Below are 25,905 nucleotides of genomic sequence, written 5' to 3'. Positions count from 1 at the left end.
GCCCAGCTGAAATAAGGCGGAACACAGTCCCCGGTGTGGTGTACTTGAAATGTTGTTATAACTCATGTAAGGTGAAATAAGCTGGCACGTTAAATCTTTCCATCTCTCTCTCGTCGCCTTGTGACGATAGGGGAAAATGAAGTACAAAGATTTATCATGACACACACACACACACACACACAAACACACACACACACACACACACACACACACACACACACACACACACACACACACACATACAAATACACATGCACATGAATTCACAACACATCTGACACCAAGCAAGTGACACAATTTTACTTCCGTCACTTTGACCATGCACATTTCTAGTGAGCCGGTAGGCAAGGCGTTCTGACTGTGTGTGTTTGTGCGCGCGCGTGTATGTGTGTGTGTGTGTGTGTGTGTGTGTGCTGGCAATCATCCACAAAAGCTAGCGGACAAAACCCTTGCAAAGTAAGATACTAAATCTGTAATCTTTAATTTAGCAAATGCGTGTCCTATACCCTTCTCCCGGTGACAAGAAAGTAGGTTGAAAACAAAACCAAAGGCAATGCAAAAGAAAACACAGTATGCACAAATTACAGCGTTGAAGCCTGATATCTAGTTTATTTGGGCGAAGACGACTTCGCGAAGTCTACTTCAAGAAGTTCGCTGCACGAAGCCGCCTGGGCATTGCATTTTCTGTGAAAAAAAAGACTACGCAGAGTATTTACGAAGTCCGATTTGGTCTCCATTAAGGACAACCTTCACCTTGACCAAATGAACGATAAGCCACTTATTTTAAGGTGCGATGTGGCATAACTGAAAACCCAAAACCGAAATGTATAGCTTTTGGGTACTTCGATACCGTTAATTCTTGTCCATGAGTATCCATTTGTTCTCATCGGAATGAGTTTATGCATATGTTGAAGCCGTTTGCATTTCTTTCTTGTTGTATTTTGGTTTTGTTTTTTCATGTACCCCCATGGGGGTTCTTGAATAAATCCTTTGCCTTGCCTTGCCTTGCCTTGCCTTGCCTTGCCTTGCCTTCAATTGGAACAGGCCATCCACATAAGGTTGACACCGTAGTTGTAGGAATCTAACCATTCCTGCACCTTCAAGTCAAAGCCTGATGCCTGCAGGTTAATCACGTCGGTATGAATCCTGGTGTTCGTTGTGTGTTCAGCATCAATGTAGGTTATGCCGGCGGTGACCTTGGGGATGGAGGGGAAGGGTGGAGAGAAGGTCACGTGCTTCGTGTGCGTCCTCGTTATTCCGCCGTTAATGTCCGTGACGGTGCTTTGGTTGTGTGGCTCGAAACCCTCGGAGCCCGACTCACCTAGAAGTACCCACTAACATTACGGACCTGTTTATGTCAAAAGACACTCGTGACCTGGCTGTACTCAATCACCCACCTCACGTCATGAATATTATACGTTATTTGTATTTTTGACCAAAATATGACTTTTATATTGCTTGTGGGACAAAATGGGTTATTCATCAATTGATTATGAATAATGTATGTTTCATTTGTATGCCACTTTGCTCGTGCATAAACACAAGAAAATAAATCTGAAGATTGTGTGCAGTTTGTGGCCGATATCGAATTTTGTCTTCAAGCCTAAGTATCAAAACCAGCTGAAGTGAAGCATGACTAAATGACAACAACAACGAACAGCACATTGCACGCGGACTGTGTGTGTGTTCATGATCTCTATGAGATAAAAAGAAAACAAAATCAAACTTACATCGTTTTGCAGCAAGACTGGTTTTCAGGCTTGACATTTCTGCTACCAAAACTGTTAAAAAAATATCCGAAAGAAAATATTTCACGATTTTACACACAAGTCGGACAGAGAGATAGACAGGATAGACACACATGTCGCACGCACATGTACACGAACGCTCGCACACACACACACACACACACACACACACACACACACACACACACACACACACACACACAAACACACACACACACACACACATACACACACACACACACACACACACACGTCAGTTAAAAACACACAATTTCGTAATTGGACACGGGCACAATGGCACCATTAACCACCCAACGTTTCACCATCCCGTCTACCTACTGCTCCTGTTCTCTCTCTCTCTCTCTCTCTCTCTCTCTCTCTCTCTCTCTCTCTCTCTCTCTCTCTCTCTCTCTCTCTCTCTCTCTCTCAAGTGATTCTCGACACACAGGTACACACATACACACACATACACACACACACACACACACACACACACACTCACACACACACACACACACACACACACACAGATAGACACACACGTCGCACGCACGTGTACACGAACGCTCGCACACACACACACACACACACACACACACACACACACACACACACACACACACACACTCACACACACACACACACACACACGTCAAGTTAACAAACACAATTTCGTAATCGGACACGTGCACAATGGCATCGTCAACCACCCAACGTTTCACCATCCCGTCTTCCTACTGCTCTCTGTCTGTCTGTCTCTGTCTGTCTGTCTCTCTCTCTCTCTCTCTCTAAGGTGCACCCTCTCTCTCTCTCTCTCTCTCTCTCTCTCTGAAAATTCCTTAAAACAACTTAGCAGATTACATAAAAGAGCACTAAAAGTAGTATTACTAAAGCACACTACCCTCACAGAGTTAGACTACATACATTTAGGGATCTTACCTCTAAAGTCAAGACTGCTTTTTAACAAAGGAATCTTTATGCATAAAATTATATCCGAAACTACCCCAAACCATTTGTTCAAAGTTCTCTTTGAAGAATTCACACCACCTAATGAAATTTAACACTCCTCTTCCTAGGATAGACTTATTTAAGTCTAGTCTAGTTTATTCAGGTGGCCGTCTCTGGAACGCTCTACCGAATGCCTTACGGGAAGCTACCATCACAGATTCTTTCAAAAACAAATATATATCCCATTTAATGAAAATAGTATATTCTTGATTGTTATGTCCTTTGGGACACAGTCACTCACTTTTGATTTATTGTTTTGTTCACGAAATTATGATGTTCTGCATAATATCCATTGTCTTGCAGAGTTGATGTACTATTGCATAGTATTCTGACTCTAATTGACTTGCAAATTTTTGCTTTGCACCTTGTCAGGAACATTTATAAACTACAATGTTTCATATAATGCGCTTATGTACATAAACTAATACTGTTTCACTAATTATGTAAGTATGTAGTAGTAACTATTATAGTAGATTTATTCCCTCTTTAGGGCGAGGGCCAGATGCAAAAAAGTATACCAATGCTTATTCTGTTACCCTCGTAAAATAAAGAATTGTCATTGTCATTGTCATTGTCATTCTCTCTCTCTCTCTCTCTCTCTCTCTCTCTCTCTCTCTCTCTCTCTCTCTCTCTCTCTCTCTCTCTCTCTCTCTCTCTCTCTCTCTCTCTGTACCTCTCTTTCTAAGTAATTATTTAGTGAATATTGCATATTGTATTCTTTGTTTCAGGACATGTTGTTTGACCAGGCATTGTACCTTAAACCTGTATGTTTGTAAAATAAAGTTCGTTTGTAGTTCGTTAGCTTGTTCGTTCGTTCGGTCGTTCTCTCTCTCTCTCTCTCTCTCTCTCTCTCTCTCTCTCTCTCTCTCTCTCTCTCTCTCTCTCTCTCTCTCTCTCTCTCTCTCTCTCTCTCTCTCTCTTTATTTCGGTCCTATGGAACTCACTGCCTATTTTTCTTAAGCATAAAACAAACACAGACAGCTTCAAAAAAAAGTATATGTCGCACATAATGCAACTAAACATGTGCTGAATGGTTCATCAATTCATTTAAATTGTATGTGCATGTTAAACAAAATTATAATAATATGCAGATCTAAATTAAGATATGTTAAAAATTGACACTTTTTATCATTGGAAATTGTACTTAAAATGCAGCATGACAATTTATTTTTTTAAATTTGTATCTATATATATATATATAATGTATTAAGTTTGATGTGATACTTATTTGATTATACTGTTTTCTGTTCTTGTTGACCCTATAATTATTAGGGCGAGGGCTGGATGTAAAAAAGCAATATTCTTGCTTATCTATTACCCTCGATAATAAAGATTTTGTCTTGTCTTGTCTTGTCTTGTCTCTCTCTCTCTCCCTCTCCCTCTCTCTCTCTCTTTCTCCCCCCTCTCTCTCTCTCTCACTCTTGCTCTCTTACTCCCTCTCTCACTCTCTGTCTCCCGCTCTCTCTCTATCTCTTTCTCCCCCTCTCTCTCTCTCTCTCACTCTTTCTCTCTTACTCCCTCTCTCACTCTCTCTCTCCCGCTCTCTCTCTCTTTCTCCGTCTCTCTCTCTCTTTCTCCGTCTCTCTCTCTCTCTTTCTCTCCGTCTTACGTCTCTCTTTCTCCCCCTCCCCCTCTCTCTCTCTTTATCCGTCTCTCTCTTTCCCCCCCCCCTTCTTTCTCTCTCAGTCTCTCTCTCTCTCTCTCTCTCTCTCTCTCTCTTTCTGGTTACCTGTCTTACTAGCCTCCAGGGAGGCGACCCGCTGTGCCAGCAACTGCACCACTGCAGCCAAGGGGTCTGGATCATCGGACCGCTTGTTCCCTGTTTTCAGTCATTGCAAACTGATAGATGTATGCAATCACTGAAGCTTTCATTAAAAAAAAAAAACTGTTCAACAACTAATCAGGATTTATACTTCGTTAAGATAACATTCAAACAAGAAACATATTCGATTAGCCATCATCGCCCTTAGCCAATTTTCTTACCACTATCTTTTTAATACTTTACACGTCGTTTGGTACACCTTGGTTATTGCCTTTAATCATGCACCGCTCCCTGTATGGGATGTACATGATTCACTCTGTCTGTTTGTGTGTCAGTTTGTCCTTCTCACCGCACTCAAATCTCTGCCATGCGTTGCTCAGAATCACAATAGCCCGCTCAGAGAAAAGTCGCTCTGGATTGGTCTATGCAACGGGCTCACAACGAGGCAAATCGCTTCACGATGGCGACGAAGAAAGCACGATTGCTGCGAGATATGAAAAAAGTTGTACTTCTTAAACTAGTAGACGATTCGGTCAGTGAAATCGTCAGAGAGATTAATGTAGTTATGATGGGAAATTTAGCTGGGGTAGTCCCTGAACCTTGAAAAGCGGTGGATCCCTCGGGTCACGTCGAAAACCACGCCGAGAAGATCGAAACACGCTACACGGCATCGCAGTGTAAACACCGCCGCCATCTTGAGACGTGTTGCCCAGAGCGGTTCGCCACGGGTCGCTCGCAGTGCGAATGACAAAATGCCGTTTCTTAGGGCAGTGCAGGAAAGCGCTCGCCAAGCACTCGGCGAGCGGCTTTGGTATATGCTCGCCCACCGCGCGCCGCGTTATCCAAGATGGCGGCGGTGTTTACACTGCGATGCCGTGTAGCGTGTTTCGATCTTCTCGGCGTGCTTTTCGACGTGACCCGAGGGATCCACCGCTTTTCAAGGTTCAGGGACTATCCCAGCTAAATTTCCCATCATAACTACATTCTCTCTGACGTTTTCACTGACCGAATCGTCTACTAGTTTAAGAAGTACAACTTTTTCATATCTCGCAGCAATCGTGCTTTCTTCGTCGCCATCGTGAAGCGATTAGCCTCGTTGTGAGCCCGTTGCATAGACCAATCCAGGGCAACTTTTCTCTGAGCGGGCTATTGTGATTCTGAGCAACGCATGGCTGGATAACGCGGCGGGCGGTGGGCGAGCATATACCAAAGCCGCTCGCTGAGTGCTTCGCGACCGCTTTCCTGCACTGCCCAAAGAAACGGCTTTTTGTCATTCGCACTGCGAGCGACCCGTGGCGAACCGCTCTGGGCAAGGTCTGTACCTTGGAAGTAGGAGACACCCAGTCGTAGCAAGTTTCTACCTTGAACGGAAAAGAGACACGCCGACGACACGTTCTACTACACACTGTGTTCGGTATGCCTGAGTCATCCGGGATCCAAAGCAAGTACGGTAACCTCATTGTTCTATCTGAGTTTTGTCCCCTGATTATAAGTTAGTGCGTCCCCTAGGCTTTCATGGCCCGGCTGATCGTTGCACAGCTACACTTTTTGACGGGCCGCCAGAGCGGCTCGTCTTTAGGCGTCGGGTAAGTAGCTTGCAGGTGGAGAAATTTTTGTTCATGGGGGATTTCTGTGACGTATGTACAGGAAGTCGCCGTTGGTCTCGGCAAAGAAACTACAATGCAGTGTGTGGTCTCGGTGAGACTGAAAGACAGAGAGCGACAGATACACACAGTGATTCAACGGCGCACAACTCTAGTAAAGTTGTCGTAGCACGTCCGTCTATGGCCAAAGTGATCAGGGTTCGATTCCCGGCATGGGCGGTCTTTTTTTTTTTAATTCTTGTTTACTATTGTTTATTATGAACGTTTTAATGTTTTATTTTACTCTAATAATTTTTTTAATTGTGTAAAATAATTTTTTTTTTTAAATCCACGTGCACAAGACAAAAACTTTCATACTGGGGAAGCGAGCCAGTCTGAAGAGTACTCGGGTTCATTCTTATCAAAGAAAGGATCAAACCCCAATGAAGTTCCTCCTTTGACGTCAAACGGAACAACCTACTATACTAACCTAGAAAAAGCAAACTTGTTCAACGACTTCTTTATCCAACAGTCCATTGTCGAAGACGATATGTCAGACATTCCTGAAGTACCAAGGCTTCCTTGCAGAATAAACAATCTCACACTTTCAGTCGAAGAAGTTAAAAATACGATTAACAAACTAGACAAAACAAAAGCAGTCGGTCCAGACGAAATCCACAATCGAATTTTAATTGAGAGCTGCGAAGTGATTTGTGACAGCCTAACTGCACTGTTTAATCGGTCTTTACGTGAAGGACTTTTTCCGTCAGTTTGGAAAATAGCCCACGTTTCACCAGTTCATAAAAAGGGGAACAAAGATACATGTAGTAATTATCGTCCAATCTCCCTCCTAAGCTGTGTTGGCAAAACACTAGAGAAATGTATACAAATTCATGTCTTTGACTACTTAACACAAAACAATATCATTACAGAGTCGCAGTCCGGTTTCATCCCTGGAGACTCAAATGTTTACCAGCTTCTTACAATATACAATGACATATGCAAATCACTCGATAATAGAATAACTACCCAAGCAATCTTCTTTGATATATCCAAAGCATTCGATAGAGTTTGGCACCGGGGCTTATTGCATAAACTCGAAGCCGCTGGAATTAATGGGCCATTATTAAACTGGTTTACAGACTACCTAACAGATCGAAAGCAAGCAGTTGTATTAAAAGGCAGTAAATCAACTTATCTTCCAGTAGTAGCGGGAGTTCCTCAAGGTTCAGTGCTTGGACCCTTGCTCTTCCTAATTTATGTAAACGACATTGTACGTGATATAGAATCTACGATTAAGCTTTTTGCTGACGACACTAGCATGTACTTGTCTTTAGCCAATCACAACATCCGTGCCGAAATTTTAAACTCAGATCTTGAAAAAATTGTAAATTGGGCAGAAACATGGAAGGTAGCATTTAACCATGCAAAAACTGAATTGGTGAACTTTTGTACACAAAAAAACCCTGATATCGCAGATCTAAACTTTGGCAATACCATCCTTGAAAGTTCCCAAAATCACAAACACTTAGGAATAATAATACAAAACAACTGTAAATGGGATGAACATATAAAATCTCTTGTTGCAAAGTGCAGAACTCTCGTAGCTTGCTTGCGTACATACAAATATAGACTGAGCCGAAAATCATTGGAAATTATGTATAAATCCTTCATTCTACCACACTTTGATTATTGCGACATAATATGGGACAATTGTAGCAAGACCCTAACAGATGAACTCGAACAGTTAAACCTAGATGCAATACGAACAATCATCGGAGCTGTCCGCGGAACCAGTCACTTTAAGCTTTACGGAGAATCTGGACTCCAATCATTATCTGAAAGGCGTAACCGTCATAAACTAACAATGTTCCATAAAATTACTCACGACAAGACCCCCCCCCCCCCCCCATACCTACAAGCAGCACTCCCACCTCTCGTAGCAGCCAACAACCCCTACCACAGACGCCGCCCCTTAGAACGAAGTATACCCCCACATCGAACAGAAACGTACAAAACATCCTTTTTTCCTTCGACAACGGTACTCTGGAACCAACTACCTGAACAAATTCAGTTAACTGACTCCCTCGGGGAATTTAAACATTACTTAACAAAAGACGACACACAAATTCCCGTTAACTTCTACAGTGGCAGTCGACAAACACAAATAATCCACACAAAAATGAGACTTAATATCAGCGATCTAAAGAAAGACTTAGTTGAGCGACACCTTGCGGAAAATAGCGTATGCGACTGTGGTGATGGAACAGAAACTGCAACACACTTCTTACTAGAATGCCGTTTACACTTAGCTGCAAGAAACAACACAATCAACAAACTAACCAACAACTTCATACACACAGATATTCTACTTCATGGAAACCCCTCCTTGCAAACAAAAATTAACAAAAAAATCTTTTTAACAGTGCAGGAATTTATTGGACAGTCCGGCCGTTTCGAACAGATAAACATGTAAAGTGAAAACAAAATCGATACGTCTTTTCGTCTCTCTCTCTCTCTCTCTCTCTCTCTCTCTCTCTCTCTCTCTCTCTCTCTCTCTCTCTCTCTCTCTCTCTCTCTCTCTCTCTCTCTCTCTCTCTCTCTCTCCCCCTCCCCCTCTCTCTCTCACTCTCTCCCTCCCTCCCTCTCTCCCTCCCTATCTCTTACTCGCTAACACCATAAATATTATATATGTATTCTAAAACTGATTTTTGTTTTGATGTACAATTTTCATTCAATTTTCTTTTCATGTTTGCTTGCTTTTCATTTAAACTGTACCCTCCCCAATCACAGAATTTACCTCCCCCACCTTTTAAACGGAGACAGACAGTATTCCACAGATTTGAACAGGAAAATTTTTTCCACCGTACACTCGTTCATTAAACGTTCAGGCCGCTTTGGGTAAATCAGAATAAATGCTCTACAAGCCGGACAGCAACTTTAACTTCTGCACATCTCCTACCCATCCCTCTTCTTTTATTCATCTTCTTTCCCTCCTTCCTTCCTTTACTGTCTTTCTTTATCATCATTATGCAACGTTCATTACGTTATTAATAGATTTGGTTTATTGAGACAAATTTTTCAGCCGTTACCGCCTTATGTTGTACTGTCATGCAGGAACACCACTATAAGCTTCTAGCTTGTTGTTGTTTCTGTGAACTTTGTATACATGTCATGATTGTAACCTTTGTTAAAATAAACTTATGTTTAAACCAATAATTTTTTAATTGTGTAAAATAAATAAATAATTTTTTATTTTTTTATTCCAAGTGATCCGGGTGGAAAGCGATTCGTCTATGGCCAAAGTGATCCGGGTTCGATTCCCGGCATGGGCGGTCTATTTTTTTTTTTTAAATTCTTGTTTACTTTTGTTTATTATTAACGTTTTAATGTTTTATTTTACTCTAATAATTTTTTTAATTGTGTAAAATAAATTAAAAAAAATTTAAATCCACGTGCACAAGACAAAAACTTTCATACTGGGGGAGCGAGCCAGTCTGAAGAGTACTCGGGTCCAGCGCCAGCGGTTTTTTTTTATAAAAACTAGGAGTGATTGCGAATTTGCGCGTTTCTCGTGAGTGCTTTCGAAGTTTTGTAATTTGATTTTCCCCAGCGAGTGTGTTGCGAAAATGTACGCAAGCTATTCAGGTCCATACAAATACCGAGCACCGTCAGGCACCTATGGTTTATTTAATTGGGTGATGCAGCAAGTGCCTATGAATTGTCGGGAAAACCGAAGTATAATTACGTCAAAGTTTCGCTCTCAGTTGACGTCATTTTGTTTGTCGTCAAGGAGTTGTCGTATTTCTTGAAGGAGTTTCCTTCAAAGCTTATTCTTTTACTTTCGATGTGATCGTTAGTTTACTTTGTTCATTAGTATTGGGAACATAAGGAGTTAGATAATAAATGAGGTTATTATTAGGGACGAAATTCTTGATCGCTATTTTCGCGAATAGACAAGAGTTACCATTGGTCTAGGTTAGCTAACAACGCAAAGATGAGTTTCGGTTAGCGATTAAGGAGTCTGCGCAGAGAGAGAAAAGAATAACGATCGAAAAGGAAAAGCAACGGAAAGTGGAAGAGAAGGGGCGAAAGCATGAAAGAACCACAACGGCACCGTTCTATGCCTATGCCTAGAAGTAAAAAACATCGCCAAGGGCGAACGAAGTTGGCAAAGACTTCCACAGCGGAGACACCCTGTCTTTCATGGGGCGACCAGACAGATGGCAGCAAGCGACAGCGGTAGCCGGTAACCGTTAGGGTGATGGAATCTTTTCTCGATATGTTGGTGTTTCGAGTTACGACTACGAGTTTCCAGTTCGAGATCCGAGGGACGAGTTTTCTACGATCAACCCTCCAACTTCGTCCGATGTTTTCCTGATCATCAATAACCGTTCGACAATAACCAGCCTGGGCCACACGACGTTCCGACCGTCTACATCATCACTTCGTATTTTCAAGATGAGTGACTTTTAGATCCAGGATATAAGAACGATACAAAAATGAAGAATAATCCGGCGACCTTGGAACAAGCAAATAAATAAAAAGTTGAATCTATAAATTTACAAATACGTCTTGTGTGTTGTGTGCATGAATCTGCAATAGTGGTGTGATAGAATTTTTTTTAGAAACAAAATTCATTCTTGTTCTGATTTATAACGTAAAAGGTGAGGTCTTCGTACCCTCCGAGTACGCAACAGACCAGGATCCGCAACAGAGTGTTCTTTGGAGGGCACTAGACTGTGATTGCTGGTGCATGTTTTTATTTTTGTTTTTCGTTCTTTGTTTCCGTTTGTAGTCTGTGGTCAAATACCTCACAATGTGCTCAAACAAATCACAGGCACAGGAAATGAACAAGAAGAAGTGTGTCACAAGAATTTGAATTCTAACAAAAACATGTGTATGAGTTCATAGACTACCACTGTCGAACCCTTCACTGTACAATGTAAATGAGTACAAAATATAGTCGTCAGTTTGGGAGACATTGTAGAGCACAGGTGAACTTTATCACAAACGGACAACACAAAAAGTACTTTCTTTTCAAACTTGAAAGTTTGTTGTCTATTTTTACCAGGGTCTTTCAAACAAACAATAACATGTGTATTTTTTATGTGAAAAAATTCATCTATTTTAACATTGTTGTACTTAAAATCTTAACATCTGCTAACAATTTGCGTATGAATATTTTTTATTCCTGCACTAGAAGGGAAGAAATCAACCTGTGGAAGACGTGCTGTGGTTTGTCTCCCTTCCTTCGAAACCGAAACCGAAACCGTCTGTAACGCTTACAGGGCCTCATAGATATCAGAGTCAACTCTCTCTCCACCCCCCCCCCCCCCCTCCCCCCGCCCCCGACACCTCCACGCATTCAGCGTAACGGCTTGTACGGCGTGTTACTTCAACATAATATGATAATAATAATAATAATAATAATAATAATAATAATAATAATAATAATAATAATAATAACTTCAACAAGTATTTTTTGGACAAAAATTAACCTTAACAAGGCCTCAACACAACAGCGCTTCCTGGAATTGCATGGCTGTTACCGGGAAATGTACTGGGTCAAAGGTCCGCCTGACTCGAAAATTTACTGGGGAAAAGACAGTGACTGCAAAAAATCGTGTACTTCATGATTGGTACAATGGCCAACACAAATGTTGTCGGATCAAGTCTACTTCCATTTTTCAAAGAAATAGTCTTTTACATTGACTACTGCCCTCCCAGGAAACCTGGCCACATCCTCAACAAAGTCAGCCAGAGCTTCGTTTAAGTGTGACAATGGGTCATATATTGGTGCTACATTACTAGCATTCAAATGTGTATTCATGGCAACAGCATTTTGCCATTTACAACAGTTTCACTAACACTGTATTCTTTCTTGCTTTATTATTTTGTGACTCAGTGATAATTTTAAATAAAGTTATTTGCATCATACACTTTGATTTCATTCATTTCTATTTATAACTACTTTTACTACTTTCCCTTCTACACTGTGACATGCCACTGTATGACGCTCATTCAGACCAAAAACAATACCATTCCTACCTGTTGCAACGTCTATCGCTCGCTCTGTCTTTTGGTTCCTTGGTTGATCGATCGGTTTCTTGGTGGAAAACATATTTCTGTCACCAATACCAGTATTATTGCATCACTTCCATAAAGGTAGAGTAGCCTTCTTCCTTTCTGTTAAGCCAATAGGTCTTATTCATTATTGAGCTCTTATTCATTATTGCATTACTTTCACAACAATCTTCTTCCTTGATATTGCGATAGTTGTTATCTCCCATGTATGTACAAACGCCGAAAAGACAATTTAACAGGACACATCAACACTATTATTTTGTTTACCTGTACCAACAGGTGTACAACTTCCTGTTTCTTTGATATTGTCAATGTTTCGGCCCGTGTTGATCCTGGGATCAACTGAATTTCTTGTATTGTACTGTCTTTCAGTTTCTTCTTATCCCCATTGGCATGGAGGAATGGGGTGTCGTGATCCCCTCGAGGTCAGCATTTGTTGGGATCTGTTTTCTAGCACTTTAGTTCACGGGCTTGTAGGCCTATCATTTGGTAGGCCTATTTCGTTTTCTGGTAAGCGGAATAGTGCCAGTTTTCAAGTTAGATAACTGTTCTTGTGGTGTATTAATGTTGCCTTTGTAAAAACTACTAAATTGGCCAGCAAATCGTTCCCTTTACCACGTACGCCAACGCACGAAACCACTTGCAATTCCTTCATGCCCCCAAACATTTTCTTAGCTGTGGACACCCGTCGTTTGCACATGTAAAATATGTATTAAAACAGACTCTTTTTTTTTTAATGAGAAGAAGAAGAAGTGATTTAAGAAAAGACCTTGCCGAGGAGTGTCACTCCGCTTTCTTTCTACGTAGACATTATGAAGATCTAATTAGCATCCAAGCTGCAACAATCATAGAGGTTGAATTGCCTTGATTCCATTATGTAAGAAACATACAGCAATACGTGCACAAAGTCTCAAATGAGATATATCAGTGAGCACTTTGCTGTGTTTAGTGGCATATTGTATTGGCGAAGTATTGGTATGTCTGAAATTAAGCAGGTGCTACATATTTTTGTCGTGTCGCGTATGATCAGCAGTGATCCTATTTGGTCCTCTACTTCAGTGGTGAACTCCTCACATAGTGGCCGCATACATCCCTTTACTGGAATGCTTCATTTCCAAATCTCTCAAAGAGGGGGTAAGGACGCCTTAATGGCGGAATGACGCTTGTACATGTAATGTTGCTATTTAGATGAGAGTCACCTTCTTTGTTCAAAGAGGTCTAATCAACAACAACAACAACAACAACAACAACAACAACAACCATAACAACAACATCGAACCGTCATTGATTTCGAAGACAGGGTTTCCTTTGAAAGAAAACAATGTAGATGTATATGCGCAACTCAACCGTGTGTTTGTTTACTCACCGATTAAGGGGGCGCTTCTGCTCAAAGCTGCAAAGCTAGCAATCATAAGCAAAAGGGCGGAAAACAAGAATAGAGCAGACATCGTGCAATAATGAACACAGTTTGTGCTGTCTACCTTAACATCTGTTTCGTCTCACATGAACGTTACACGTTATCTCTGGTTACGATAAAAACTACCCCCCCCCCCTCACCCTCCTCACCCCCAACAAACATGATCCAGTGAAAAAGTGCTCATAGCCGCTTTTTCCATACAGCGGAATTCCCTCGTAAGCCCCAAACCCAACCCACCCAACCCACCAATCCACCCTACCCCGATAAAAGACGTTTCCCTTTCCAAGCCTTGCTTTCGCAGAGGTCCTGTTTATAACCTCTGTACATTTTCCTTCATTTTAAGCAAGGCTACCTCTTTTTTAAGACCTGATTCTCTCAGACTTTTCGAGGGGTTACACTGTATGCTCACGTTCTCTTCGCCGACTGGCAGGTGGGTCGCTGGAGTGTTACATTCAGTTAAGTTTTTACTAATTGTGTGTGTGTGTGTGTTGTGTGTGTGTGTGTGTGTGTGTGTGTGTGTGTGTGTGTGTGTGTGTGTGTGTATATGTGTGTCTGTGAGCTTGCGTTCGTGTGTGTGTGTGTGTGTGTGTGTGTGTGTGTGTGTGTGTGCGTGTGTGTGAGTCTGTGTCTGTGTGTGTGTTTTCATGATAAATCTTCGTACCTCACTTTTCCTTATAGTCGCAAGGCGACATGAGAGAGATGAAAAGATATAACGTGTCAGCTAATTTCACAGAAGTTTCCCAAGTAAAAAAGTACCACACTATGTACTATAGTATACTATAGTAAAAGTACTATGGTATACTATAGTTTACTATAGTACAAGTACTATGGTACATTGAATTGTACTATGGTATACTATAGTTTACTATAGTACAAGTACTATGGTACATTGAATTGTACTATGGTGTACCATAGTTTACTGTAGTACTAGTACTATAGTAAACTATAGTACAAAAAGTACCATAGTACAATACATTAGTGTGTACTATAGTACATTGTGGTACATGTACTATAGTAAACTATAGTACAGTTAAATGTACTATAGTATTTTGGTCACTTTTTTGCAAAAATGTACTCTAGTAAACTATAGTTTACTATAGTAAACTCTAGTTTACTAGAGTACATGTACTATAGTTTACTAGAGTAAAATGTAGTACAGCGTGGTATTTTGGTCATAGTACATTTGTACTATAGTACTTGTACTATAGTTTACTATAGTACAGCGTGGTACTTTTGGCATGGTAGATTTGTACTATAGTACTTTCACTATAGTTTACTATAGTACAGTGTGGTACTTTTGTTGCTGTATATTTTGTACTATAGTACTTTTACTGTAGTTTACTATAGTATACTGCAGTACTTTCTTGAAAAAGTACCATAGCCTTAAAAATTACACTGGATGTAAATGTGGCCCCAATTTTTGCTGAATCAATTGTGTTGTGTGAATTGAATGTGTGTGTGCACGATCAGGCCACTCGCTGCTGTCAATCTGTCACATTTGGTAGGAAAGTAAAGGTTCATCACATGTTTTAAATTTTATTTTTATTTTTCGGCAGAGCATTAATAGTCAAACTTATGTAAGAACATTTTAAAATATCCACTAACATGTAAAAGACAATTAAATAATAATTTTAAAAAAGGTGTCCATCTTGCACAGTGAGTAACCAAGCTGTTGATTTTTGGTAAATGTCCCAATGCAGAAACAGTTTTAATGCAATTTTTTATCACCCTGTTTATAACCAGAACAAGTAACAACAAGAAGAGCAAACGCTCGATCGAGTCACTTTCGCAGTTCTGAATATTATATGAGGCATCAGATGGACAGGAAGAAATTGCTATTCACAACACAATACAGATGTAAATAATTTGATGTAAAGAATAATCCTATAAAGTTTGAATCAAATCCGATGAATAGTTTCAGAGATATGATATTTCAATTTTTTTCCTTCAAGACATACCTGTGACCTTGAAAAAGGTCAAAGGTCACCAAAGCAGACGTCAAAGTGTAGAGGTCACTGGGAGTCACGTTCACATAAAATTTGAGCCCGGTCACTTTTATAGTTTCCGAGAAAAGCCCAACGTTAAGTTGTGTGTTGCCGAACAGAAAAGGCTAGTTATCTCCCTTGTTTTTCTGATAACGTTCGTAAAAGGCTACAGATGTAAATACTTTGATGTAAAGAATAATCCTACAAAGTTTCAATCACATCCGATGAACTTTGTCAAAGATATAAAATGTCTAATTTTTCCTTTGACGCTGACCTGTGACCTTGAAAAAGGTCAAAGGTCAACGAAACCATCGTTAAAGTGTAGAGGTCATTGGAGGTCACGACTAAACAAAATATGAGCCGGATCGCTTTGATAGTTTCCGAGAAAAGTCCAACGTTAAGGTGGTGTCTACGGACGGCCGGCCGGCCGGCCGGACAGACTAACACTGACCGATTACATAGAGTCACTTTTTCTCAAGTGACTCAATAAAATGCACGAAACAGATTTATTATAGCAGTAGCACTCTTCTTTGTGGGAATTCATCTTTAGCACAACACATATTTTATCAAAATTATCTCCCCTACAGCCAAGTTAAATTTCTATGATTAGCTTTGAAAGTGACCATGCCTACATCAGTACATGAAAACTCTGTGAACAATCAAAGGAGACAATGATTGTCCCTATTATTGACCGGAACTCTACCCCAATCTGAACTTGAATAATGCAAACTATCAAGCTGACTTGATGTCATCTAACCCTGTATGTGTGTGACCTTACACAGATAAAGTTATTGAGTTACTTTCTTTCTTTATTTGGTGTTTAACGTCGTTTTCAACCATTCAAGGTTATATCGCGATGGGGAAAGGGGGGAGATGGGATAGAGCCACTTGTCAATTGTTTCTTGTTCACAAAAGCACTAATCAAAAATTTGCTCTAGGGGCTTGCAACGTAGTACAATATATGACCTTACTGGGAGAATGCAAGTTTCCAGTACAAAGGACTTAACATTTCTTACATACTGCTTGACTAAAATCTTTACAAAAATTGACTATATTCTATACAAGAAACACTTAAAACCATATGTACTCGATGACTATACACGCTAATTGCTTTACCAACAGCTGGAGACATGCTAAATTAAGTTCCCTGCAAGATATTGTGGTCTAGGACCCCTTAAATGTTGAGATATTTGAATTTTTATTTTGATCTAGATCGTCCTATTTATAGATTTGCCAACAGAGGGAACGTTGACGCAAGGGAAATAACTCCGCGTCTTTGTTGACATCCTCACTTTTTCAGAGGCTAGAACAAGCTGTAATGCATGTATATGGTCCGCGCATGGCGACATATCGTCATTACATGGTCTTATGGTGCGTTTGACATCGATTATGGGCAAACTACACTTTGTAAACACGGGAGCGCGTACATATGCCTTTAACAAGGGTAAAAGGAGAAACAGAATCCGTTAGTCGCCTCTTACGACATGCTGGGGAGCATCGGGTAGATTCTTCCCCCTAACCCGCGGGGGGTTATTGAGTTACAACGATCTTGCTTCAAACACATTCAAAATAATACCATTTCTCTGTTATTATTATTATTTTCTGTGAACTTAAAAGTTTATGAGGGTCAATTTTACATGGGTCACATCTACAGGTCATCCAACTTCAATAGCCTGTAAAGTATCAAAAATCTAGCTTTCAAAACATTTCAGAAAAATAAGAACACATGCTTTCGCAACACACCCTTGATATTTGTCAAAAATGTGGTTTTGAAAAAATGCCAAATGTGGTCATGTTTGAAATTGATCAAACCATAGCAGTATGTTAACTTTGTAAAGTCTATCCCGAAAACCATCCAAGAAAACAACAATGTTCAATTCTGTCTACCCATTGTAAGTCAGCCTAATTATGCTCCCCATCAGTGACATTCTCCTGACCTGGTGAGTCAAAACTCACTAAATGTCCAATGGAGAGTTTTCAGCATGCAACCAGAAAGTATATAGTGTGGCGTTATGTCCCTTTTTTTCAAAACAGGGTTATATATGTGGCAATAATCACATGAAATGTTCTCTGTCCTCCACATCTGTTTGATTTGTGATTGGTGTCCAGATTATTTGCTACAGGCATCTGATTAAGTTTATTGTAGCTGCTGTCCGGTTCCCTTTGCCAGTGATATCTGCTTTCCTGTTCTGTAACTTGTATTCATGTTCGCCGATGGCACCCGCTGAATAGTTTTGGTTGTTCTCCAATGGCATCTAGCTAGCTGCTTTGACGTCTGTAAGTGGTATCAAGGTCCTTCACCATGCAGTCATCTGCTGGAAGTGAACAGGAGGCTCTCTTGCTTATGACACCCACACCAGAGCATGGAATGAAACCTGCAATGACACAGCAGTATGACTGAGAAAGCATGCAGACTGAAGCAAAGAGGGCCAAACTTTAAGAGAATGATAATGAAACCTAACTTAAAGTGCCGTGGCTTTTAGTGCATATATATCTAACTTTTAAAAGTTGTGTCCGTCTCTGTGTGTATCATGATGACTAAAGGCTCCGAAACAGCTGCACCGACTGAGACGGTGGTGGGGGTTTGAAACGTGCTGGTGCGTGTATGATTGTGCTTGCGTGTGTGCAGGCATGAATGTCTTTGTCAGTATGTGTGTGTGTGTGTGTGTGTGTGTGTGTGTGTGTGTGTGTGTGTGTGTGTGTGTGTGTGTGTGTGTGAATTTATGAATACAATTGAAGGCACAGTAAGCCTCCCGTAAACCATCACAGATACGGTCAGGCTTTTACACACAGACTACAGTACAAACACCCTTTCATTTAAACACTCACCGATTGAGAACATCCTAGGTGCCCTCCATAAAGAGCGAACTATTTTCAAATAATTTATTTTTGCGTGGTTTATCTTACCCCTGAGCCATCGTGAACCAGTCTGATCCAGTTTCCCTTTTTGACTCACATGCGAAGCAAAAGTGAGTCTATGTACTCACCCGAGTCGTCCGTCCGGACGTCCGGAAAACTTTAACGTTGGATATTTCTTGGACACTATTCAGTTTATTAGTACCAAATTTGGCAAGATGGTGTATGATGACAAGGCCCCAAAAAACATACATAGCATCTTGACCTTGCTTCAAGGTCAAGGTCGCAGGGGCCATAAATGTTGTCTAAAAAACAGCTATTTTTCTCATTTTTCCCATTTTCTCTGAAGTTTTTGAGATTGAATACCTCACCTATATATGATATATAGGGCAAAGTAAGCCACATCTTTTGATACCAGTTTGGTTTACCTTGCTTCAAGGTCAAGGTCACAGGAGCTCTTCAAAGTTGGATTGTATACATATTTTGAAGTGACCTTGACCCTGAACTATGGAAGATAACTGTTTCAAACTTAAAAGTTATTTGGGGCACATGTTATGCTTTTATCATGAGACACATTTGGTCACATATGATCAAGGTCAAGGTCACTTTGACCCTTATGAAATGTGACCAAAATAAGGTAGTGAACCACTAAAAGTGACCATATCTCATGGTAGAAAGAGCCAATAAGCACCATTGTACTTCCTATGTCTTGAATTAACAGCTTTGTGTTGCATGACCTTGGATGACATTGACCTTGGGTCAAGGTCACATGTATTTTGGTAGGAAAAATGTGTAAAGCAGTTCTTAGTGTATGATGTCATTGCTAGGTTTAGTTATTTGACGTCAAGGTCATGTAAAGGGCAAGGTCAAGCATCTGAGTCGTATGGGCTTTGCCCTTCTTGTTTCACAATGTAGTCGTCAGATAGTCATTTGAATGCGACTCCATGTGAGCTTATCTACAATAGCACGTTTTTATGCACGAAACAAACGGCTGTGGTTCACAAAAACTCTAGCGATGGTTTTTGACTGTTGAGAGGAACGGTGATACATGTATATGCATAAACCGCCGTCTGCTACGACCCTTGCGTGACCCTGCTTCCGGGCTTTTCTTTTTTCAAACTTTCACAACTTCGAATTGTACTGATCTTGTCTTGATAAAAAAAGAATTCTTTTATGATTAAAGAATGTTTGTGTGACAAGCTGTCAATTTATTATTTAGATTTTAAAAGTTAGGTCTAGCGCAAAAACGCACCACGGTCCAAAAACATTCTGATAATCATCGATCCACGGCTATCGCCAGTTTACATCGATAGAATGAGACCCGAAGGGAAGTAACTCATTTTTGACCTGAGTTCAATCGGCAAAATTAATTCTTTAAAAATTGCTCGCTCTTTACGTAGGGCACCTAGGATATTCCCGTTTGGTGAGCGTTCAAATGGAAGGGTGTTTGTACTGTGTGTAAAAGCCTGACAGTATCTGTGATGGTTTACGGGAGGCTTACTGTCCGGGCGTGATTTCCGGTATTGAATATTCATAACAGCCGTCCAGCACCAAAACGAGGCGCCATTGTTGTAGAGGACCAAGTCCACGAAAATAAATTCTTTGAAAATGTTTCACGCTCGACAGAAAGCAGCCAGGATGTTCCCGTTCGGTGAGCGTTCAAATGGAAGTATGCTTGTACTGTATGTAGACGCTCGGGGAGCTCTGTGATGGTTTACGGGAGGCTTACTGTGCCTTTAATGTATATACATCTATACACACCCAAGAAGATAAGGCGCTCAGCAGGTCTGCACTCATGTTGATCCATTATGTCGGAAACAGGCAGAATTGGATCCTCCACCCGACAGTCACTGAGCTACAGTGCTGCTCTCAGCTATAAGCAAGAGAAAGCGGCTTGAGTGTTTCATCGCATATAATTCCAGTGTTTGCATACTCCATAGCGATTAGCTGAAACTATTTAGCTAAAACATTAAACTATTATCAGTGGAATACCAAAGGGGTGGCATATGTCATCCAAAATATAAGGCAATTTAAAGTGTGATTGACGGGACAGAAGCGTTTCAATGATACAAATAGAGAACACTACATAGTCTACTGTGTGTTACTGGGTTTACACAAGTAAAAGTGAATATTTTTTCTTCTTCTGTTTCTTCGTTCATGGGCTTAAGACTCCCACGTTCACTCATGTGGATTTTTACGTGTATGGCCGCCATTCAGGCAGCATATGCCAATTTCGGGGGAGGCATGCTGGGTACTTTCGTGTTTCTATAACCCACCGAACTCCCACATGGTTTACAGGATCTTTTCCGTGCGCACTTGGTCTTGTGCTTGCGTGTACAATGCGCCCGTCGTGAATATTTCAATATTTGAAAAGCAGTAAGTGTAAATCTGGTGCCACACAGCAAGCCATGAAGTATTCTGTTTTCAATTCCTATGTACCGGAGAGATAACCCATGTAGTAACTAAACCATACACGCACATATGGGCATATCATTGAGGTCATGGCAAGCTGGTCTGGCAGGGACCTTATATATTCCACTGCTCATGATTACAAAGTCACAGATGCAAAGTCATTCTCGTAACACGTTTGGGCTTGCCATTTTCTCGCGAGTGTTTTGAGAATGAAGTTTGTCTCGGAGATTTTGCATAAGCAATGGAAAATGACATCCCTGACAGACATGTTGTTTGAACCAACCTCATTTACATGATAGACACGCCTGTGAAGAGATGGTTCATTTATCACATCATGACACATGGGTGGTATCTCTCAGGTAGGCAAAACAATATATATCTAAATGCACCAATTTACCTCAAGCACTCAGCAGGTCTGCACATATGTTGATCCATTAGGTCAAAAAACCACCAGAACTCGATATGTTGTCCTAAAGTCACAGATATAGTGGAACCCCCCAAGGATCCTGAAAAAATAATTAAAAATGAAGAGCCAACACTTGTACAAATTATCTGTCTTTGTACATACAAGCACATACACAAATAAATCTGCTTGCACTATGCTGGCTTTAGGCATGTGTAATAAAATTATTTTGGGGGAGCTTCTCGATTCAACCGGGAACTTTTGTTGTTGTCAAAAGCAATTTATGCCTCAAACATTCTCCCACTCTAAGACTGAACTATGCATTCAGTATGTGTTGATATCTGACTTAAACTCACAAAAATAACAAAGGCTAGTTTGTAAAAAGACACTTGTTTGTTTGTTTATTTGTTGCTTAACGTCCAGCCGACTACGCAGAGCCATATCAGGACGAGGAAGGGGGGGATGAAGGGGGCCACTTGTCAAGCGATTCCTGTTTACAAATGCACTAACCCATTACTTGTGTCCCAGCAGGCTTTAGTAAAACTAAATTAATACCTACTGGAAGATTACCAGTTTCCAGTATGTTAAAATAGGCTTAACCTATCTACTGCTGGACTTACATCAGAACACTAACAGATTAAACTATACATGAATCGCGAGACAAGCGGCAAGAGAAGAGATTTTTGGAAAAAATACAGGTGAATGAGCAAGAAGGCAGAAAAAGGAAAAGAATTCATGAAGAAAAAGAGCATGACAGGAAAGAGGAACCAAAAATCTACCTAACAGCAAACTAGAAAGCTCCTGCGGTTCCAAAAACAGGAGGGGCCTTTAATTTCATAACCGCAGTGCCCCACTGCGGGAGTAAAAAGACACTGATTTGAAAAGAAAATTTAAATTCAATTACATATTATTATGTATTATATAATCTGTTCTGGGGCTTTTTTCCAGGTCTTTTAAAAAAGGATGTTCACAAACAATAACAAACACATTTTCAATCCAATGAATGTTTGCAGCACTGTCAGCCGGACAGAAATGACAGTATGTTGACAAAGCCGTGATAAAAACATAACCTGCAGTCCTACCTTAGCGCAAAGAAGTATGAATGGTCTCTGTGTACTCTACAATCTCTGACTGTGGCCCTATGTAAAGGTCGAAAAGAGCTGGCTGTGCTTGGCCATTAAGAAAAATTTCAGTTAATTCAGATTTGTACAAGGAGAACATAAAAGCATATATTCACAGCATGTATGTCTTGTTATTGCTATAGGTCTATATATCTATGCCACAATGACACAGCAAATACGTACATTCATACAGACATATTCATTTACTCATATAATTTAAATTATATAGCACCACAGGAATATGTTAATATCAAAATCTAATATGAAATTTCCTACACACACCCATGAAGTTCAAGCCCTAAGCAGTTCTGCACACATGTTGATCCAGGAGGTCCAAACACACCCTGCACTTGTTGTCCAACAGTCACTGCTCCAGTGAAACCCTCCATTTAGGACCCTGAAAGATATAACAAGTTCCATAAAGTGATACAAAACTCTTTGTTGTTGTCCTTATCTGCTGAAGGAGCACCTCCTGTCGCTTCACAGCATCTGTAACACAAGAGAGGACTGAGTATCCAGCCAGAAATTTCATGACTGTATTTTTATAATGATGATCAACAAAACTTTTTAGGGGCTTTTAAAATGATATGACAAATATAAAGTCAGATGCACTTCACCCATTGTTATACTTAAACATAGAACTAAGGCTTGCTCATACAGTGGAACTCCCCTTGTTAGACCTCAAAATATCTGAGAAAAATAGGCCTTAAAAAGGACCCCTGGGTGTCTTAAAAAGGCCGTTGATTGATGATTCACAAAGGTTATTCACAGAAAATATGAAAAAAGCAAGGTCCTAAAAGTGAGTGTGTCTTTAAGTGTGTGTGTCTGTCTGTGCATCACAATTAAGGGCTAAACAAAAACAAACACACACCCAAGAAAAGCAAAATTTGTTTGAAAATTTGATCAAACTCCAAGACAGTGAATCAAACAAGAAATGTCCATCACTGATTCAGACGCAGTTTATATTTGAATGTATGTGTGTGTGTTGCAAACATTACACAAAAGTGGATCATAAATACCAAATTCAGCTAATGCTAGTACCGTATTGCAAATTACATTAAATTTGAAATGAAATTTTATAATTTGTTGTTAATAATTTACTTACTGGTTAAAGAGTACAACTTTTCACAATTTCAGCACAGAGAATGGAATCCTTGGTGTCTGCTTCCTTTTCTATCTGAATGACTCATTGGTACAGCCATCTGTCATCACCCTGCCGACTGTTTTTTTTTACCTGGAGTCCAGAAGCTTCCCCACCAACTCAGGCAGTTTTGTTTTTCACTAAAAGTAAAAGAATAAAGGTCAAATAGATTTGCACAAAGGAATAAAAAGAGGTTTTCTAGTAATCCAAATAAAGCATGCAGAAATAAAAACACAAAAAGTAACATCAAACAGTTTTGCCTCTTGTGCCCCCAAGACACTGGAATAATTACAGGCCACCAGATAGGCCGTCCATCACTGAAAGTGAACAGAAAAACTTGATGTTTAAATATGTGTGTGTGTGTCAGTGTGTGTGTGTGTCAGTGTGTGTGTGTGTGTGTGTGTGTGTGTGTGTGTGTTATAGTTTTTATAGTTTGCCCATAATCGATGTCAAACGCACCATAAGACCATGTAATGACGATATGTCGCCATGCGCGGACCATATACATGCATTACAGATTGTTCTAGCCTCTGAAAAAGTGAGGATGTCAACAAAGACACGGAGTTATTTCCCTTGCGTCAACGTTCCCTCTGTTGGCAAATCTATAAATAGGACGATCTAGATCAAAATAAAAATTCAAATATCTCAACATTTAAGGGGTCCTAGACCACAATATCTTGCAGGGAACTTAATTTAGCATGTCTCCAGCTGTTGGTAACGCAATTAGCGTGTATAGTCATTGAGTACATATGACTTTAAGACAAGAGTTTAAAATGTCACTTACTTGTCCCTGTCAGTGTAAACTTTCAGCACAAAGAAGAATGGAAACATTGGTGTTTTTGTCGGTTCCGTTCCAATTGAATGATTTGGTACAGCCATGCCATCAAGTTGATCAACCAGCTCACTGTTCCTGTTACCAGTTCAACCTCTTTTCCACATTGCCGACAGATTTTTAATCTGAAAAAGTCATGTATACATGTTTTCAAAATGGGAATTTACAAGTAAACAGTTAACGAAATAGTCCGCTTCTGTCACGTACTCCCCACGAACACCGCTATACGTGGGGCAGCCAGATCCAGATAGAATCAACAAACAAGTAAAACTCAAAGTAAAAACATCAAACTCAAACTCAAAGAGAAAAAAACCAACCAGACGGCCCAATGGTCACTGTAATTGTATCAGATTCAGATTCTCACAATGGTATAAACTTTGCAAATCTCAAAAATAGTCGGATACGGGTAGTGACAGTGATAGTGAAAAAGAGTTGTGGGAGCTGTAAAGAATAATTATACGTACTCCTCACTCGATAGTCGATGACTTGGCAGTTACAGTTGCAAATCACTCGATAACTCCTGAGCGAATCTGGATACGATTACGTGGAAAACTCTTGAAGGCTTACTTCTCAGTCCAGATCCATCTTCTGCTCTCTGAATTATGGTTACACTCTCTTGGTGGGTTCCTTTCGTGATGTTGTAGCCCGCTTTTTTCCAATCTCCCTGGTGCAAACTCTTTCTTGTGAGTTGAAGTTCGTTCGTTGAAAATCAGTTACTAGTGCTGTCCCTTGATTTACTTCGGAGTGGTCTCCTCTTCGATTTTAAAGGGACATAACTCTCGCATGCTAACCCTTTCTTCGTATCGAAAGTAGCCGGCTCAGTTTGTTTTTGTTTTTGTTTGGTCTTGTGTTTGATGACTTTGCTAGTCCAATATTTTATGTATATATATACTCAACCAAAACTTAAATGTTTTTACTAGCTATTCAATTGTATGAGTTACAGTTCCTTTTAGGTACTGCTCTGTTCATTTTAGCATGTGCATGGATAAGCAACGCACACAAGTGTGTGTGTGTGTGTGTGTGTGTGTGACGGTGTGTGAGTTTACGCAGTATGTGTGTGTATGGGGGATGTGTGTGTGTGGGGGATGTGGGGGTATATATATGTGTGTGTGTGTGAGTGTGTGTGTGTGTGTGTGTGTGTGTGTGTGTGTGTGTGTTTCGGTAAGCGAATGTCAGCGGTTTGTGTGTGTGCATGCGTGTGGGCGTGAGTGCGGCATGTGCGTGTGCGTGCGTGTGTGTGTGGGGGTGTGCAGTCTTTTGCTTACGTTTACAATTATTCTCTGTATATGTTCCAAGGCAGGGTGGACTAGGCAAAGAGGAGAGAGGGGGGGGGGGGTTGCCAGTGGTGGTCCAGGGGGATGTTCTCCCTGGCGGTGTCAAGGGGCAGAGCCCCTTGTGGGGGTCAGGGGGCTTTGCCCCCTGAAGCTGATGGGTAGGTCATATTCTGAGATAGGAAAATGGTCGCTCCTTGCATGAAACGGCATAAAATAAACAATAATAAAAAATGTTTTAAATAAGTGAGGTACATGTTTAGGCTAGGGGGGGGGGGG

General features: G+C 40.5%; 1 protein-coding gene and 1 long non-coding RNA gene across 4 annotated transcripts; both read right to left on the bottom strand.

Moving 5' to 3' along the window:
* Nucleotides 1–326: 326 nt before the first annotated feature.
* LOC138946006 (ATP synthase subunits region ORF 7-like) lies at nt 327–4,570 on the bottom strand. Its single transcript, XM_070317550.1, has 3 exons — nt 4,486–4,570; nt 1,731–1,781; nt 327–1,321 (listed from the first exon to the last, which is right to left on the bottom strand). Exons 2-3 carry the CDS (start codon nt 1,765–1,767, stop codon nt 1,032–1,034), a joined length of 327 nt encoding a protein of 108 aa, XP_070173651.1. The 5' UTR covers nt 1,768–1,781; nt 4,486–4,570; the 3' UTR covers nt 327–1,031.
* A 10,558-nt stretch (nt 4,571–15,128) lies between these two features.
* Nucleotides 15,129–25,294, bottom strand: LOC138946008 (uncharacterized). 3 transcript variants are annotated; one of them, XR_011449157.1, is made up of 7 exons: nt 24,820–25,294; nt 24,308–24,480; nt 23,488–23,663; nt 22,665–22,871; nt 21,256–21,364; nt 20,208–20,319; nt 15,129–17,965 (listed from the first exon to the last, which is right to left on the bottom strand). It is a non-coding gene; the product is annotated as an uncharacterized lncRNA (long non-coding RNA). The 3 variants fall into 3 exon arrangements; XR_011449156.1 differs by having other exon boundaries at nt 22,665–22,779; nt 24,820–25,284; XR_011449158.1 differs by lacking the exon at nt 23,488–23,663 and having other exon boundaries at nt 22,665–22,779; nt 24,820–25,286.
* Nucleotides 25,295–25,905: the final 611 nt, after the last annotated feature.

The sequence above is a fragment of the Littorina saxatilis genome, linkage group LG13 (assembly GCF_037325665.1).
Source record: "Littorina saxatilis isolate snail1 linkage group LG13, US_GU_Lsax_2.0, whole genome shotgun sequence".
Classification (NCBI taxonomy): domain Eukaryota; kingdom Metazoa; phylum Mollusca; class Gastropoda; order Littorinimorpha; family Littorinidae; genus Littorina; species Littorina saxatilis.
This window is presented reverse-complemented; position numbering and strand designations above follow the sequence as displayed.

Bases quoted from the DNA above. Each gene is read 5' to 3' on its own strand.
- LOC138946006 (XM_070317550.1), bottom strand. From the start codon at position 1,767: ATGTCAAGCCTGAAAACCAGTCTTGCTGCAAAACGAT. The intron at 1,322-1,730 runs GTAAGTTTGATT...GGGTACTTCTAG, and splicing joins CAGTCTTGCTGCAAAACGAT to GTGAGTCGGGCTCCGAGGGT.